We start from the raw sequence: 14,430 nt of genomic DNA, 5'->3' as shown, positions 1-14,430 counted from the left end.
CATTATTGCTGGACTCAATAATTTGGTGGAAATTTTAAACGCATTTTTTTAGGAAAATTTTAAACACATATTTTTTGGGAAAATTTTAAAGACACATATTTTTTTGGGAAATTAAACACATATTTTTAAGGAAAAATTTAAAAACACACATTTTTAGGGTAATTTTGTACGATATTTTGTCCCTCAAGGAAAGAGCATATCAATTCCTAAAAGTAACGCACTCAAGTGCCCTCACACTCGCTAAGAGTGTTCATGGACGGCGGAAACACATACAATATATATGGAACGTTTGAGTTATCAGTATCTTAGTAAAATTTTCTCCTTTTCAATCAAATTAGGTTTACGTCGTGATGAAGAGAGACAAATGACTAAATTAGTTAATATAAATAAGGGGGTAACTCATTGACGTGCATACATACGTACACACGAACATCATTGTTTTACTATTTTAGAGTTCCTACGAAGAACACTCCCTATGGAGACCTACAAATAGAAAAGGGACAGATAGTTTACCTCTCAATATAATCATCCACACTTTGAAGACTCGTGATGGATTGCGCAAGATCATTGTCCATCATCAGATCATCGGATGCGAGGCTGGATAACGTGTCCAGGGATGCTGTGCGCTCGTTGGGGTTACGGATTCCATTTACTATAACATAATGAAGACATAATATAAATATAATATAATACTATTGAACACACTGGGTCGATTTCAAGTACCCAAACAGCGCGCTGATTTGTGTGGTAATTGTTAAATTGTTTATATTTATTGTTAAAACCGTTTACGACGACATCGTTCAGAACACCATACCGGTTATATTGACCAAAATCTAAGGTCTCGGTTGAATTCTGTTGCAGGCTGTTATGACTACCGGTTATAACGACTGCCGGTTTTTACAACTACCGATTATGACGACTACCGGTTATAACGACTACTGTTTTGTCAAAGAATAAAGTTGATTCATCAGATATTAATTACCCTTTTGACTTCTTCGTGTGAGAGGACTTGATGTTATGTGATCTCTCGATCTTCTTAACTGTTTGCCAACGTCTGAATCTGCTCTCTTAACTGATGGGCTGCCGTAATTATTTTCTAGAATAATGTATAAAACAATTCAAAATAATCGTTAAAAATATGCAAAATAATGTCCTAAAAATAATTTTTCTACAACCTACATACTATGTATGTTTGTCCGAAAAAGTCTAAGATAATCCTTTAAGATTCAAGAACTACTCACTTCTAAAAAGCAGACCAGGTTGGTCAGCAATTTCATCATCAAAGAAGTCCCTGCCGTCAGACAGAGATAGAGACCCCGACGCGTGCGTGGGAGTTCCAGGGGAGGGGGGAGTATCGTCCTTACTATCCGACGAACTATGTTCACTAAAAAAAACCAGAGACAAACTTTTAGACAAAATTCTGTTCAAATTCAAAGTTTAATATATACGAAGGAAAGGGACGGAAGGTTCATAAAAAAAGTTAAAATAAACATCTTACGATACATTTAGAAAGCTTTATCTAAATGTCTGTATTGAAAGAGAAACGGCATGGCGATTATTCGAGCTTATAAAGTTTTTATTTTACAAAATACAAACATTTTTAATACCTTCATGGTAATATTAAAACAGTGAATTTATAATGATGTAGTTAATGGATAGCTGATGATTACAGTTAGTTTACCTATCCTTGACAGATGCCTCTATAAATTATTCTCATATTATTTCCAACAGTAATGATTTACTTTACTTTAAACCTCACAACGGTTCTCTTTCTCTCTCTGAATCATAAGCAGAAAATAGGTAATAGTTGTAAAGCCGGTTTACGGACGATAGTTTAACTTAACGTCATAACAAAACATTGGTCAAATTATATATAATAATTATTATATACTTTTAAGAATAAAAATGAATCAGTTTTTATTTAGTTATCACTTTTTATATGCATACAAAGGAGTGTATCCTCGGACGCATAGGCCAATCGAGTGTCAAGAGAGATAGATCCGGCGAAAGCGTACAATGCGCGTAACGGGACAATGAGTCATTCGTTTTCGTTCGTGCAAGCGGCGTTCATCGATTTATTAGACGTTGTCATGTCAAACAGCTAAGGCTTTAATATAGTTGAAGTATAATTAATATGCTTCTATAGGTGCATAAAACAAGTTTTGATAACTCAAATAGTAATAAAAAGTTAAAATTGTATTAAAAAACAAACCTCAATTCCTTAACAGCAGTCAAAACTTCACCATCAAGATCGTCTTCCACAATTTGTTCCGATTTCGTCTTTGTATTCGCCGTTTGATAGGCACTGGATATAGATGGCGCCTCTGTGCAGTGCAGATCGTTATTCGAGTCACTGGTGCTGGTGGAGGAGATGAGGGAATCGGCCGGTGACGTCTCGTCGTCCAGAAGGCTTTGAGTTGAGGCTTCTAAGGCGGACATGTCGAACTTGGCCTCTTCGAGGGTGAGGGTCAACGTGTTGTGGTTGCTTTGGTTTGTGCAAGTGCTTGTTGTACTGTAGTTTGAACTTGTCATTGAACCTGGACAAAAAACATTCATTCAGGCCGTATGCCTTCTGTGAGTGACATAGTTAACTTCTCGGGTGTAAGGCAAGTTTCCTTAAGAGGTTTCCTTTTAATCACCTTCCTAGTAGTTTTAAGAGGAAGGTGATTAACTTTTTAAGGGAAATAGCGTGGGCGAGTATCTAGATCATTAGTTTGACACCAATTCATACGCTAAAGCCACTAGGCCAACCACAAGAAAAATCTTTGAGACTTTTATAATTTCTCAGTATTTCCAATAATTTTTGCAGTTTACACTAATTTTTTTTTAGTTATTTCCTAACTAGAACTCACCCATCATAGAAGTCCGCAGTGCCTCGTGTTGGCTTAACGTAAGTGACTTCATGAGCAACGGGTGAGGGGGCTCATCCATGATGACGATTGTCTTCTTTGGCACCTCTGGCTCCGGTTCGAGCTTCGGCTCCTTCAACTCGAATTTGGACTTATCATCTTCACAACTCGACACGCTGAGAGCAAGGGACACGTCGTCTTGAGATCTGAAAAATATTTCCTTTGATTTACTGGAATTTTTTATGCAGTATGAAGGGCATATGTTAAGTTACGGTTAAGTACTCGGGGACTGCTTCTGTAAAGAAATTGCATAACATTTTTTATCAACTTATGCAATAATATTCATTTTTTTTTTGATTTAGTATCAAAGAAAAAAAAAATTCAAGTTCAAGTTTTTCTTAGATATTCAATCTACTACTCTACCAGACTCAGACCAACAGTATAAAGTCTGTCTCACTCTATTGCGTACCAGCTGCACCGCCCGCGCTTACGCTACGTCTCTGATCTCGTCAGAGCGATGTGAATACGCAGTATGCATTCTGTCCCACTCTAACGCGTATTGGACATACTTATATTACGTCATCGTGTTAGGTTTATTTTCGTTACGGAATTTCTTGATTCGGTCGCCGCGCTCAAAACCGCGATAAAATCTATGCAATAGCTCAATAAATAACAGAAAATATAATTATCTATTGCCCGTGAGTTATTTAGTCCTGCTGAGCGACTTCTTTGGACTATAATCAAAATAAGCAGACTTTATAATGTAGGTTCAAGTCAGTCAGTGTAATGACGATATATAGGAATGGTATCCATGGTAACCAATACAACTTTCAAATTACCTATTAGCCATAGCTTCACCAGCAGCGTGGCTCTGCCATGCGCTGCTGTTGCCGAAGTGACTCTCTTCACTCTTGCAGGATGGACTTGACTCTTTGGATGAATCTGCTGTTGGTGAGGCCACACCGCTTGATGGCTTTGTGAATGATGTCTGGAAACAAATATTATATCTTTCTTATTTGAACTAGCTTCACTGTGACTCTCGTCCTGTGTTTATGCGTTTATTTCTTAATTGTATAGCAATAAATTGTTATTGATTAACTTTTACATTGCACTTACTTTGAAATTAAAGTGAAGTTGAAAAGTAATTTTTGGATTTATTTTTTATTTAAATTTGAAATAAAAGACCGTTGGTAAATGTTAGAAATGTAAAAACAGAACAATGTCTGTATAGTATATTAGACATTTTTAAGTTTATGTATTTTTTACTTACATACTTATATAAATTGTTAAATAATACATATTACATCAATTACTTTTAAATTAAAGTGATTCCTGTGGCTTTAAAGAGTAGAAAAAACAATGTTTGTATAATTTATAAATTATTTTTAACTTTTTAGTTTTTTCTTGAAGTCTTCAACTAACCTGCTTGTTCAACATTTCAGGCTGTGTTCTATCCAAGACAAACTTCTCTTCATTCTTGGAGTCCATCTGGATTCTGGAAGGCCTAGTCCTTGTTCTATATCTATCTAGGGTGGACATGGGAGAGCTCTGGGGCTCTTTAACTGGAGTGGGTTTCGGGGCTTGTGGGGATGGTGGGGATGGGATGAAAGGGACAGGTTCTACTTCTGGAGATTCTGTGAAGGAACTGGGAAGTTTTGGTAGGGGAATTACTGTGTGACCAGTGACAACTGCATCATCTGGAATTTGAAAGAAATAACTTACTATCCAAAAAGGGGGTGTTTTTCATCTTATTGTACATGTATAAATCAAATACAAATTGTACTGTATAACACGTTCATTGTTCCGTCACCAAAAACAATTGCAAATATATTCAACATTTAATTAAACACACAAATAACTCAAATTCTAAATCACTTTATTCATATAACCAAGTGTACTTATGGACACCAACAGAAAAGATGTGAAATAATTTCTAAATTTACTACCAAATCGCAAGTCAAGGGCGTAGAGAAGAAGAACTGGCAAGAAACTCTCCGACACTCTTTAAAATCGGCAAGTTTTGACAAATTGTTTTGTAAGACAGATCAGCCATAAATATTTGTAATATACTGGAGAGTATAATTTACAATTTTCCTAATCTAATTAATAAATACTTAGTAAATTTCAACAAATTAAAAAAAATTAAATATATTGGTTTAATATTTTTGTTTCTTATGTTTGTATTATTTCGTTTTTTTATAATTGTAATTTGTCTCTTGAAATATGTACACTTGTCATTGATGCAATTGTGTTTTTTTTATATTCTATGTAAATGTTTGTTTGTTTCGTATGTCTCTAAGGCGAATCGTTTCGAAAGATAATACTTTAGTGAGCAGTTCCACATAGTGGAACCACGGACGTCAAGGTCATACGGATGGAGTTTTGTATTCTGCCTTGACATCCGGTGATGAAACTCAGCATGTAGACGAAACAACGCCTCTGAACACATCAAATGCGAGCGAAAATAAACATTAAGAAATAAATAGGAAATGTTTGTTAAAAACTGACTATATAAATACATTTTCAAAATTTTATGTTAAAAATATTTGTCATGTCTTAATTACCCATAATATCCAGATCGGCGACTTGAAGCTCTCTGAGGTGGAAGTTATGGGAGCCTCGCATAACCATCTCCAAGTTGCGCGGTCTGCGGCGTGATCGGGGAGACAATTCCCCTTCCTCACACCCTGTCCACACACCGGAGTCACTGGATACTGCGGAACCTGCGCCTGATAGTGTTAATACATATATTTTGGAGTAGGCATCTGCTAGTTGTAAAATATGGCCATAAAAGTTTCGCGCGGACCACGACTTAAACTATTTATGTCCATTATAGACAGTCGCGAGGCCTCTGGCATTGAGTGTCCATGGGCGGCGGTATCTTTTATCATTTTTTTTATATAAGTCAACTCTGTGGTTCAAATGAGTGAACCACACTTGATTTGCACCAAGTTATTAGAACGAGTGAACTGGTAAATACAATTTGATTAATAATATTCGAATAGAGTTACCGGAAAAATAATAATTTCATATTAAATCAAATAAGTTATAAGATAATTATTCAACGTGCCTAGTTTAGTCACAAGTATGTATATGAATTAAAAAAAATCCTTTTGGAGTAGAGACTTTTTTTAAGATTTAAGTTGGTGCCTGGTAGACAGTATCGGTGACCCCAAAGCTTGCTTTTCTCACTCAACGAATGGGTATTGTAATACAGGGAAGGAATGCTGCTAGATTTAAAGGTACACTGCCACAGGGACCAAACGTTTAAAATTTGTTTTAATTTTTAATAACTATAATTTCCACGTAGGTTAAGAATATTGTAAATACTGTATATTTTACTGCAATAAATTATTTCTGCTAAAAAAACTTAACGAATTAATTAAAAAGATAACAATATTGTAATATTATAAAAAATGATTATATAATGTCGTTAAGAATTAATTAGCGGACTAGTGAAAGAGAATTGGAGCCGGCAACAGAATGGTCCTTACTGCTGACATTCTCTGTATTTAATAATTGTCTGAAGGAAGTAAAAATGTAATATAAGTTTCGGGAATCCTATTGGATAGATATAAAACATAAATAAGGCAAATTTGTTCATAGTTACTTAATAAATTCCAAAAAAATAATGGAAATAAAAATTATTAACATAATTCATATAAATTATTTTATTTTTAAGTTGATGACTAAAATCATAAACGCAAGCAAATTAAGTAGGTTAATTATAAATTTCTTACCTTCTCGCCATCCATCCGAATTCGTTTTCCTATTATTATTAACCACCTGGAAACCAAATGCCAACATTTTTAGTATTAGAACACAACCATTTCACTAAACAGAACTAACTGAATACTATGAAGGTTCCGGATATAAACGGTAAAACTACGAGCGACAGATCTCAAGACTTACGATTTCTTGACGTGCACTCGTAAAGAGTAGTTTTCGAAGAATTAATTATGCGCGCGTTACAAAATTTCGCTTTACATTCACATTTGAGCAATGTTTTCTTAATTTCTATGTGGAATAGTGCAATCATTATTTCAGTAAAAGTTATAATTTAAAACATGCTATTTTTATATTAGCGAGCAACTGAGCAGTGATGGCTTCAGCGCGCGACTCTCATCTTTGAGGTCGCAGGTTCGAGTCCAGCTGTGAATCACCTTTCAAGGAAATCATCGTGAGGAAACAGGCTCGCCTTAAAAGTCCTGCTTGTTGTCAGGTACAAAAGGCCAATCAGATATGTACTTTAAGAAATCTGTATTTTTTTAAACAGCAGTTTTTCCCTACAACAATGCTGGCTTTAGTTAGATAATCGTGATCTTAGAGTAAATATTGACCTGGGTTTTAAGTTTTTCTACATCTTGTATGTAGTTTAAGATGTTAGCAAAACTCCGTAAGAAATTTTGTAAGCCATGACTTCAAAGGCAAATTACAACAGGCTTCTCGAAAGGCACTCAAGGGTCACTCTAGGCATTCTAAGGGACCTAGATAAACCTTATCTGATCTTCAGAGTCTTTGATCTAATGGAGTCCGTTTAATGGAAATCTCTTATAAAGGATTACAAATTCAATTTTAATCACCGTTTTAAACACAATCTTAATTGAAGAAGTGCGTTGCTATTCAAATAAAAATAGAAAATATTAAATATAAAAGTTGTTTTGAAATTACGTAATACATTCTAAATTATAGATTAAATGCAGACACGTAATAAAACTGTTACATAAGATAATAATTTGCTGCCAAAAATGGAAATCGAACCATATTAATGAATGATATTGAATGTTCGTAAAAACACTTCAAAGTTACTAGACATAATTAAAAACAATGTAATGTGGCAATCCGCTGCGGTAAAGCTATTGCATGGCATTTCTATCAATTCAGGAAATTATAATTATTTATTTATGCATTAATTTCTTTCTTTGATATTAATTCAATCTACCACTCTACCAGACTCAGACTAACACGCCTATATAGCCTGTCTCGCTCTAACGCGTATAACGTCATCGTGTGGTTTATTTTCGTCACGGAATTTCTTGATTTGGTCGCTCAAAGCCCGCGATATATCTAAGCAATTAGGTCGTACAAGGCTACTATTTCACGATAACGCATACATAGACATACACTGTACTCCCTGGACCTTGCTCCAACAGATTACCACATTTTTTTAAAATCCTTTTTTATTGAAATTTGGATTCCTTTTTTTTGGTAAAGATATCAATGAACTATATATATATATACATTCTATTTAAAAAATCTACTTTTAATTTATTTATTTGCAATAATACGAACCCTCTTCGTAAGTAACTACTTCATAGTAAAAATATTAAATATTATCGCGTCTTGAAAACCTCGTGTGTACCATACAAATGCACACTGCAGTGATATTTTCAGCAAACGACACCGGGTTACAAAACCACCAGCCCTGAAATAGGTTAAGGATGACCTACTTCCTAGCCTGAACAAATATGGACTTTGATGCATAGATATAAAGTGCATTTTTCCTCAACACAAAATCGTGACGTAAAAGAATCCAATCGCGTCAATGAAAGTGATCGTTAAGTCTAAGCGATTCTAAATTAACAAATTATTTGAATATAGAATTTTTTTAGCAAGTGCATATTTGTTTAAGTGAAACGGGAAAATTGGCTCTGTGGGGCTGCCCAATTGGCAGGAGGGCCCACAATATAGCCAATATAGAAGATTCTCTTTGGAAATGCATCAAAATACCAGTGTTTTAAGCTTGAAGATTACGTATATTATTATTGTAATGTCATGACATGATTGCCGAAGACAATCAAATAAGAATTGTAGTGAAGAAAGATACGCAACACAATAGCTATACTAATATTATAAACAGAAATGATTTGTATGTAAGTATGTTTGTAACGAATTGGCTCAAAAAGTACTAAACCGATTTTAAAATTCTTCTACCATTTGAATGCTACATTATGACTGATTTATAAGGCTATTATTGCAAGAAACACAATAAGGTACTACTACAACTACAATAATGTTACCTAAGGTGTAAAATGTATACCTATACAATATCTTCCATCGCATGCGTTGCGAAAACTAATGACAAAGAAACTTTATCTTAAATAAAAATTAATATACACACACACACGGCACAGATACAGAAATCTGAGTCGTTAGAACTCAAAAGGTTGTAGCACCACTGGTTTTATTTAATTATATAAATTTTTGTGACCTCACCTGTTTAGTAGTTTTAGCGTCTATGGTTTTCACTGCGGGAAACTGAGGCCGTGGTAGTTGGTTTGTTTGGAAAGTGTATTTTCCTGGAGGTTTCTGAGCGTCGAAAGCAGGCTGCCGCGCCGCGGGTGCACTGCGGATACTTGGTGGTTCCATTTTCGGTGGTTTTCTGCCATCCTGGTCAATATTTCAAGCATATTTTTACGGGGATAAATAAACAAACATTATTTATTCATATGTCACAGGTGTTAAGCATTTCTTTATGTAAGAGGGTGCCAACAGGCTGGAGTTTCACATGACGTTGTCGGCCTTTTAAGAATTGGTCGATGTTTAAAGTGGCAGTAAATTAACTCTTCTCGATTCCGATAATGTCCAATAGGTCCACATCACCTATATGTATTCTAACAGGTTGATCTTACTTTTAAGAACCGTTATTTAAAACCTAAGATATATCGATATACATGTATAAGATTTCAAGTTAGATAAACTTGTACAGATAACAATTCTACTATACTACTATATTCTACTATAATTCTACTATTTTTCAATACTTACTTGTGGATACTGTTGTGCTTGGTAAGTCAATATGACAGTTTGTTTTGTAACAGGTTTAGGCAGGCCAGCTGCACCAACTATGTTAGTCACACAATTTCCAGTAACTTGAGTGGAGAGGAGGGGATTGTTGTATGATATATTTGTACTTTTCTTATCTAAAAAGATAAAAATACTTTATTTAATAAGTATAAAGCTATGGTGAACAAAAATATATTACGATTACACAATTCAAATAAAATATATTTACAACATAAAAATCTTTTGACGTATGTTTGATTTATGGCGCCAAAATCAAACACAAATACGAAGGCGGAAAAGCTGCGTCAGAAATCACACATGTCAGATGTCACAGAAAAATATTGTTCCCTGTCTATGCCTTCTAGTATTAATAAACCTTCTTGGACCAAAAGAATACTAATATATAAACAATACAAGACTGTGTTGTTATAGAAAATATAATATTATTCAATTTCAATATTGCACTTTTAGGGAACGATTGATATAGTTTATAATATAAATCTTAGTTAATCGTATTTTCTAACTATAATATTTTTCTATTTCTAAAGTAATCATCAATAGATGAATATAACTGAAATAAAGTAAGTCTAGACTAATATCTTATAAGCGATTATTGAATTATTATTTTTTATATACATATGTATATTAAGTAAATACTAAACTTACTCTATATAAAACTTACCTAATGTATTATTATTATTAGCGGTTTCCTTATCTTTAGGTGGTGCGAAGGCTTGCTCCGCGGCCACACTCATGTCGGAAACCTTAGCTGTCTTGTTGTGCTGTTGCCTGAAACCGAACCTAGGGAATGAAATGTGTGTGTAAAGAGGGTGCTAACACACAAATGTGCACTTACAGATATATACTACGGTGCAATACTACGGTATGTATAATCTGTTATGAGTTAAATTTATGAAAATGACCGTTAGACTTTGTCCTGTAATAGCTATTAATATTAAATTCTAATGTGTTTAATAATATTTGCACATTTTTCAACCGCCGCGGCTGTTGCGTTTCTCGGCTTCGCGCGCAGAGAGTTATTACAAACAACTGATACTTATGTCAAATTAATATTGTCGTTAAGTTTTCTTAAATTTTATCTTCCGAGCAATCTTATTTTTAATATTTATTAGCAACTAAGACAAATAGAGATCTATATAAATAGGCCAGTCATGTAAAAATAATCTAAATTTATGATATTATTGATTGTAATGCCTGTTCTTGTTAATAGAATTCAAAGATTTTGGTTTACAGTAAACGTACAGAATTTCAATATTTTTTATACTAGAGTGGTAGTTTTGCGTCATTCAGAAAAGTAAAAAGGCAAAAGGGATAACAAACTAAAACAAAACGCCTGCAATTTTAATGCCGCAAAAGTTTCACTCTTGCGTATTTACTCATTGCTTTCGGTTTCGTGCTTGAATCATGCTTTTAATATACTCGAGTAATTTCACTTTTAAGAACAAGTTAAAAAAGAGATAGACTTAGTTGTTATAAACATTTCTTCTAATGAAGTAACGTTCCATACAGGCTTCGCTTATATATAATATTTGTACTTATGATATTATTGATATTTTGTAAATATAAAAGTTTTGTATAAAACGTTATGCCCCCTATAATGCAAAGATTTCAAGTATACTCTGTAGTTCCAAATTTAATTAGTTTTGCGTATCTTTGCACAGTTACTAAAGAAGAATGACAATTATTTACATACATTAATAAATAGTTGTAACTTATCATGTATGAAGTTTTGTGAGAAATAAATAAAGATTATTATTATTATTACAATTGTGATGTTATAAAATGAAACAAAATGAGTTTATTAAATTCGTGTCCTAGTTATTGAATTGTTAAAAAAAACGGTTTTACGACAATACTCTTCAACACGATGTCCTATATGGATTTTTTTTATTATTAAGTACTCTATGGCAGGGGGCCATCGTGTTCAGATACTGTTCCTATCTCACAATTAAAAAAAGAAAAAGAAATACATTTCACTGCTTCCAGTACACTATTTCACAAATGACGTGTTACGCGTTGGGAAATACGCCCCGACTACATCGATAATATTTTTATTTACAATATTTAGGGGCGAGCCGTATACTCTACTCTACTGTTAATGCTTTCGGCGGCATACGCGATGGGGTTACAGTTACACTATCGAAATTTTCATATAGATCACTATCTTTTTATTCCATAGATTTGTTCATCTTCAGGGATAATATTGGATTCTCGTGAAATATTTTTCAAATCAGTCTAGTTTAAAAGCCTAATTAAAGAAAATAATCTAAACCTTATTCTCTGTATAATATAAGTGTAGGTATAAATCAATTAGCAATAGATAGAAAGGAAGAAAAACATTATTGTACATAATAACAAGGATATTTAGTTGAAGTTGAAATATCTCTCTCTTTTTTAACATCGTAAGGAAATGGCATATTTTTAAATATAACTCGGTTTTTTGACGAGTATTTGATGCTTTTGTTAGTTTTTTTAATTTTTGAAGGGCGAGTATATGCTGGAAAAAATTGATTTACTCAGATTTCTCTCTGCAATGCAATCTAATATGCATATAGGTGATCAGTCTCCTGTGTCTGACACACACCGTCTACATTTTGGGTCCATACATGTCGGTTCCCTTACGATGTTTTCTTTCACCGGTCGAGCGAATCTTAAATTAACATAGACATATATACATAATAAACATAGAAAAAAAGCAAAAATATTAAGTTATATGTGAATAAGATGTTAATAAAAAAAATATGCCTTTCACAATTCAAATTTAAGAATAAAACATTAACCCATAAAACATAAAACTAGTTATAAAAATTATGTAACTATTTTCGAAATAGTTGTTTTACTATAGCGGAAATTAATGGTATCGGATAGACTTGATTTCATTTTTATCTATAATTCTCACTTTCTTTTGCGCATATAAATTACATTGCAAAATAGGAAGTTCTATATAACTTTCACCATAGAAAATATTATTTCACTGTTCAAATCAGCGTTTGTAATCTGTAACTCGAAAACGGCTGTTGAGTTTTCTAAAAAAAAACCGCGCATTTATTTTTTATTTTGTTCTAAAGAACGGACTGGAGTGACACCACCGCTCTCAGTGGGAGGGATCGCGAGTGCGTTGCCGGCATTTCAAGATCTTGAAGGACCCTAAGTCGAATTGTTTCAAAAATAATTCTGTCAGCAGCTAGTTCCAAATACAGGTGGTGCGAGAAAGAAACTCCCTTAAAAACGCTCATTTGTGCAAGTCAAGGTGACACGGGTGGAATTTCCTATTCTGCAACGTACGATGATAAAACTCAGCTGCAGCTGAACCACTCCTCTGAACGCTCAGTGGTAATTGTGGTAGAAGATGAAGAGTTATCCCACATCTCTACGCAACGCCAAGGGAATCAAGTCAAGTCAATCAAGCCGGTCGGAAAGGTACCTTTATCTTGTCGACGATTCAAACTGCTCTTCGTTGTATATTCAGAAACGATTCAATTACAATCGCTATCACTTTCAGTTATGTTACAGATTTGACAGATTGTTTTATTAAAACGAAATTCGCCATACAGCATTTCATTTTACGTGCCAATTATGCAAACTTTATTAAAATGATTTCGTAATGTCATAGTCTAATTCCGATGCCGGGTTTATTATATTTGGAGGCAAACTAAATGCCAAAAAACAAAACAACTTGAATGGAACAAATATATAATTATATTACTCGTACTACTAAACTGATTCCAATTCTTCAGCATGTAGAATTTATTACAGCCTATATAAATAAAAAAATGACAAAAACCGTGATGGGCCAACGAGTAGAATTTGAACATTCAGCACCTTTATCCTACAATTTTCAATACCGACATCGATTAATAGTTTTTGTGCCGTGCGATTTCAAGGTTGCGTCAGCGCTACAGATATTGAGAGAACTACATCGACCTTACAGAAGATTTAAGTTAATGCTTTAATAAATCCGTCATTAAATTATTGTATCTTTAAATAATTAAAAAAACAGCAGGTGTTACATTGTAGAGAGTGGCGAGATTTGGACGGCTGAGATACATAAACGAAGACTGAAATAGAAACGTGTTTAAATGTATCTGAATTAAAATGCTATTATTATTATCTTAAAATACATTTTTAATACTATCAAAGACTGAGTAAAGTGCTTGAATCTTCGGAAAAGGTTATTAGACCAGTGTCGATAATTTTTGAAACCAAAAAAAATTACAGTAGGATGAAACCCATTAGAAATGCAGGGGAATATGATCAAAATGAAAGGAAAAATAAATTACGGTCGATCCGAGTTCGGGAAGTGGGAGGGGGGTGACTTTTAAGGGGGAAAAATTGTTTATCTTGATTTCCGGCGAAACTACCAGTCCTATGGAAAAAAGTTAAATGGCAAAGTTGTAGGTCATAAAAAGATCTACAACTTTGGTATTTACAATTTTTTCACATAACCTCAAAATTTAGGTGAAAAATTCAAAAAACCAAGTTTTTGGTTTTTTATTTATATCTTTTTTAAAAAGTTTTTTTTTTCTACGAAATTTGGTGAAAACTTACCTTATTATGTCCCAAATATACTGTAATTTATTTGATTAAAAATATTTATTTTTTCGCCTCATTTTAACTTAATATCATAAAAGCACCCTAATTTTCAATCCAAAATTCTGACGTCAAAATTTCAGCTTTTTTCAAAAAGTTTGGGGGCTTTTTGTTCGTTGAAATATCTACTTTCTGATGGTGTAAAAAAAAATATACATTACTATAGGAAATATTATTAGAAAAT

The 14,430-nt window shown here is 33.5% G+C and overlaps 1 protein-coding gene across 11 annotated transcripts in view; it reads right to left on the bottom strand.

Annotated features, from left to right (window-relative positions):
* Positions 1–14,430, bottom strand: part of LOC110995596 — an 85,834-nt gene that overhangs the window by 29,073 nt on the left and 42,331 nt on the right. For 9 of the 11 annotated variants that reach the window (XM_045633611.1, XM_045633614.1, XM_045633623.1 and 6 more), the window contains 12 exons: positions 10,318–10,436; positions 9,618–9,772; positions 9,066–9,239; positions 6,590–6,635; positions 5,414–5,578; positions 4,272–4,546; positions 3,689–3,837; positions 2,853–3,055; positions 2,213–2,537; positions 1,242–1,384; positions 983–1,096; positions 514–652 (listed from right to left, as the gene is read on the bottom strand). In XM_045633611.1, the coding sequence (XP_045489567.1) occupies positions 514–652; positions 983–1,096; positions 1,242–1,384; positions 2,213–2,537; positions 2,853–3,055; positions 3,689–3,837; positions 4,272–4,546; positions 5,414–5,578; positions 6,590–6,635; positions 9,066–9,239; positions 9,618–9,772; positions 10,318–10,436 (2,007 nt within the window). The remainder of the gene's footprint in view (positions 1–513; positions 653–982; positions 1,097–1,241; positions 1,385–2,212; positions 2,538–2,852; positions 3,056–3,688; positions 3,838–4,271; positions 4,547–5,413; positions 5,579–6,589; positions 6,636–9,065; positions 9,240–9,617; positions 9,773–10,317; positions 10,437–14,430) is intronic. The other 2 variants (XM_045633596.1, XM_045633601.1) reach the window with 2 other exon arrangements.

The sequence above is a fragment of the Pieris rapae genome, chromosome 2 (assembly GCF_905147795.1).
Source record: "Pieris rapae chromosome 2, ilPieRapa1.1, whole genome shotgun sequence".
In the NCBI taxonomy this organism is placed as follows: domain Eukaryota; kingdom Metazoa; phylum Arthropoda; class Insecta; order Lepidoptera; family Pieridae; genus Pieris; species Pieris rapae.
Note: the sequence above shows the minus strand (reverse complement) of the source record. Positions and strands in the feature narration are given on the sequence as shown.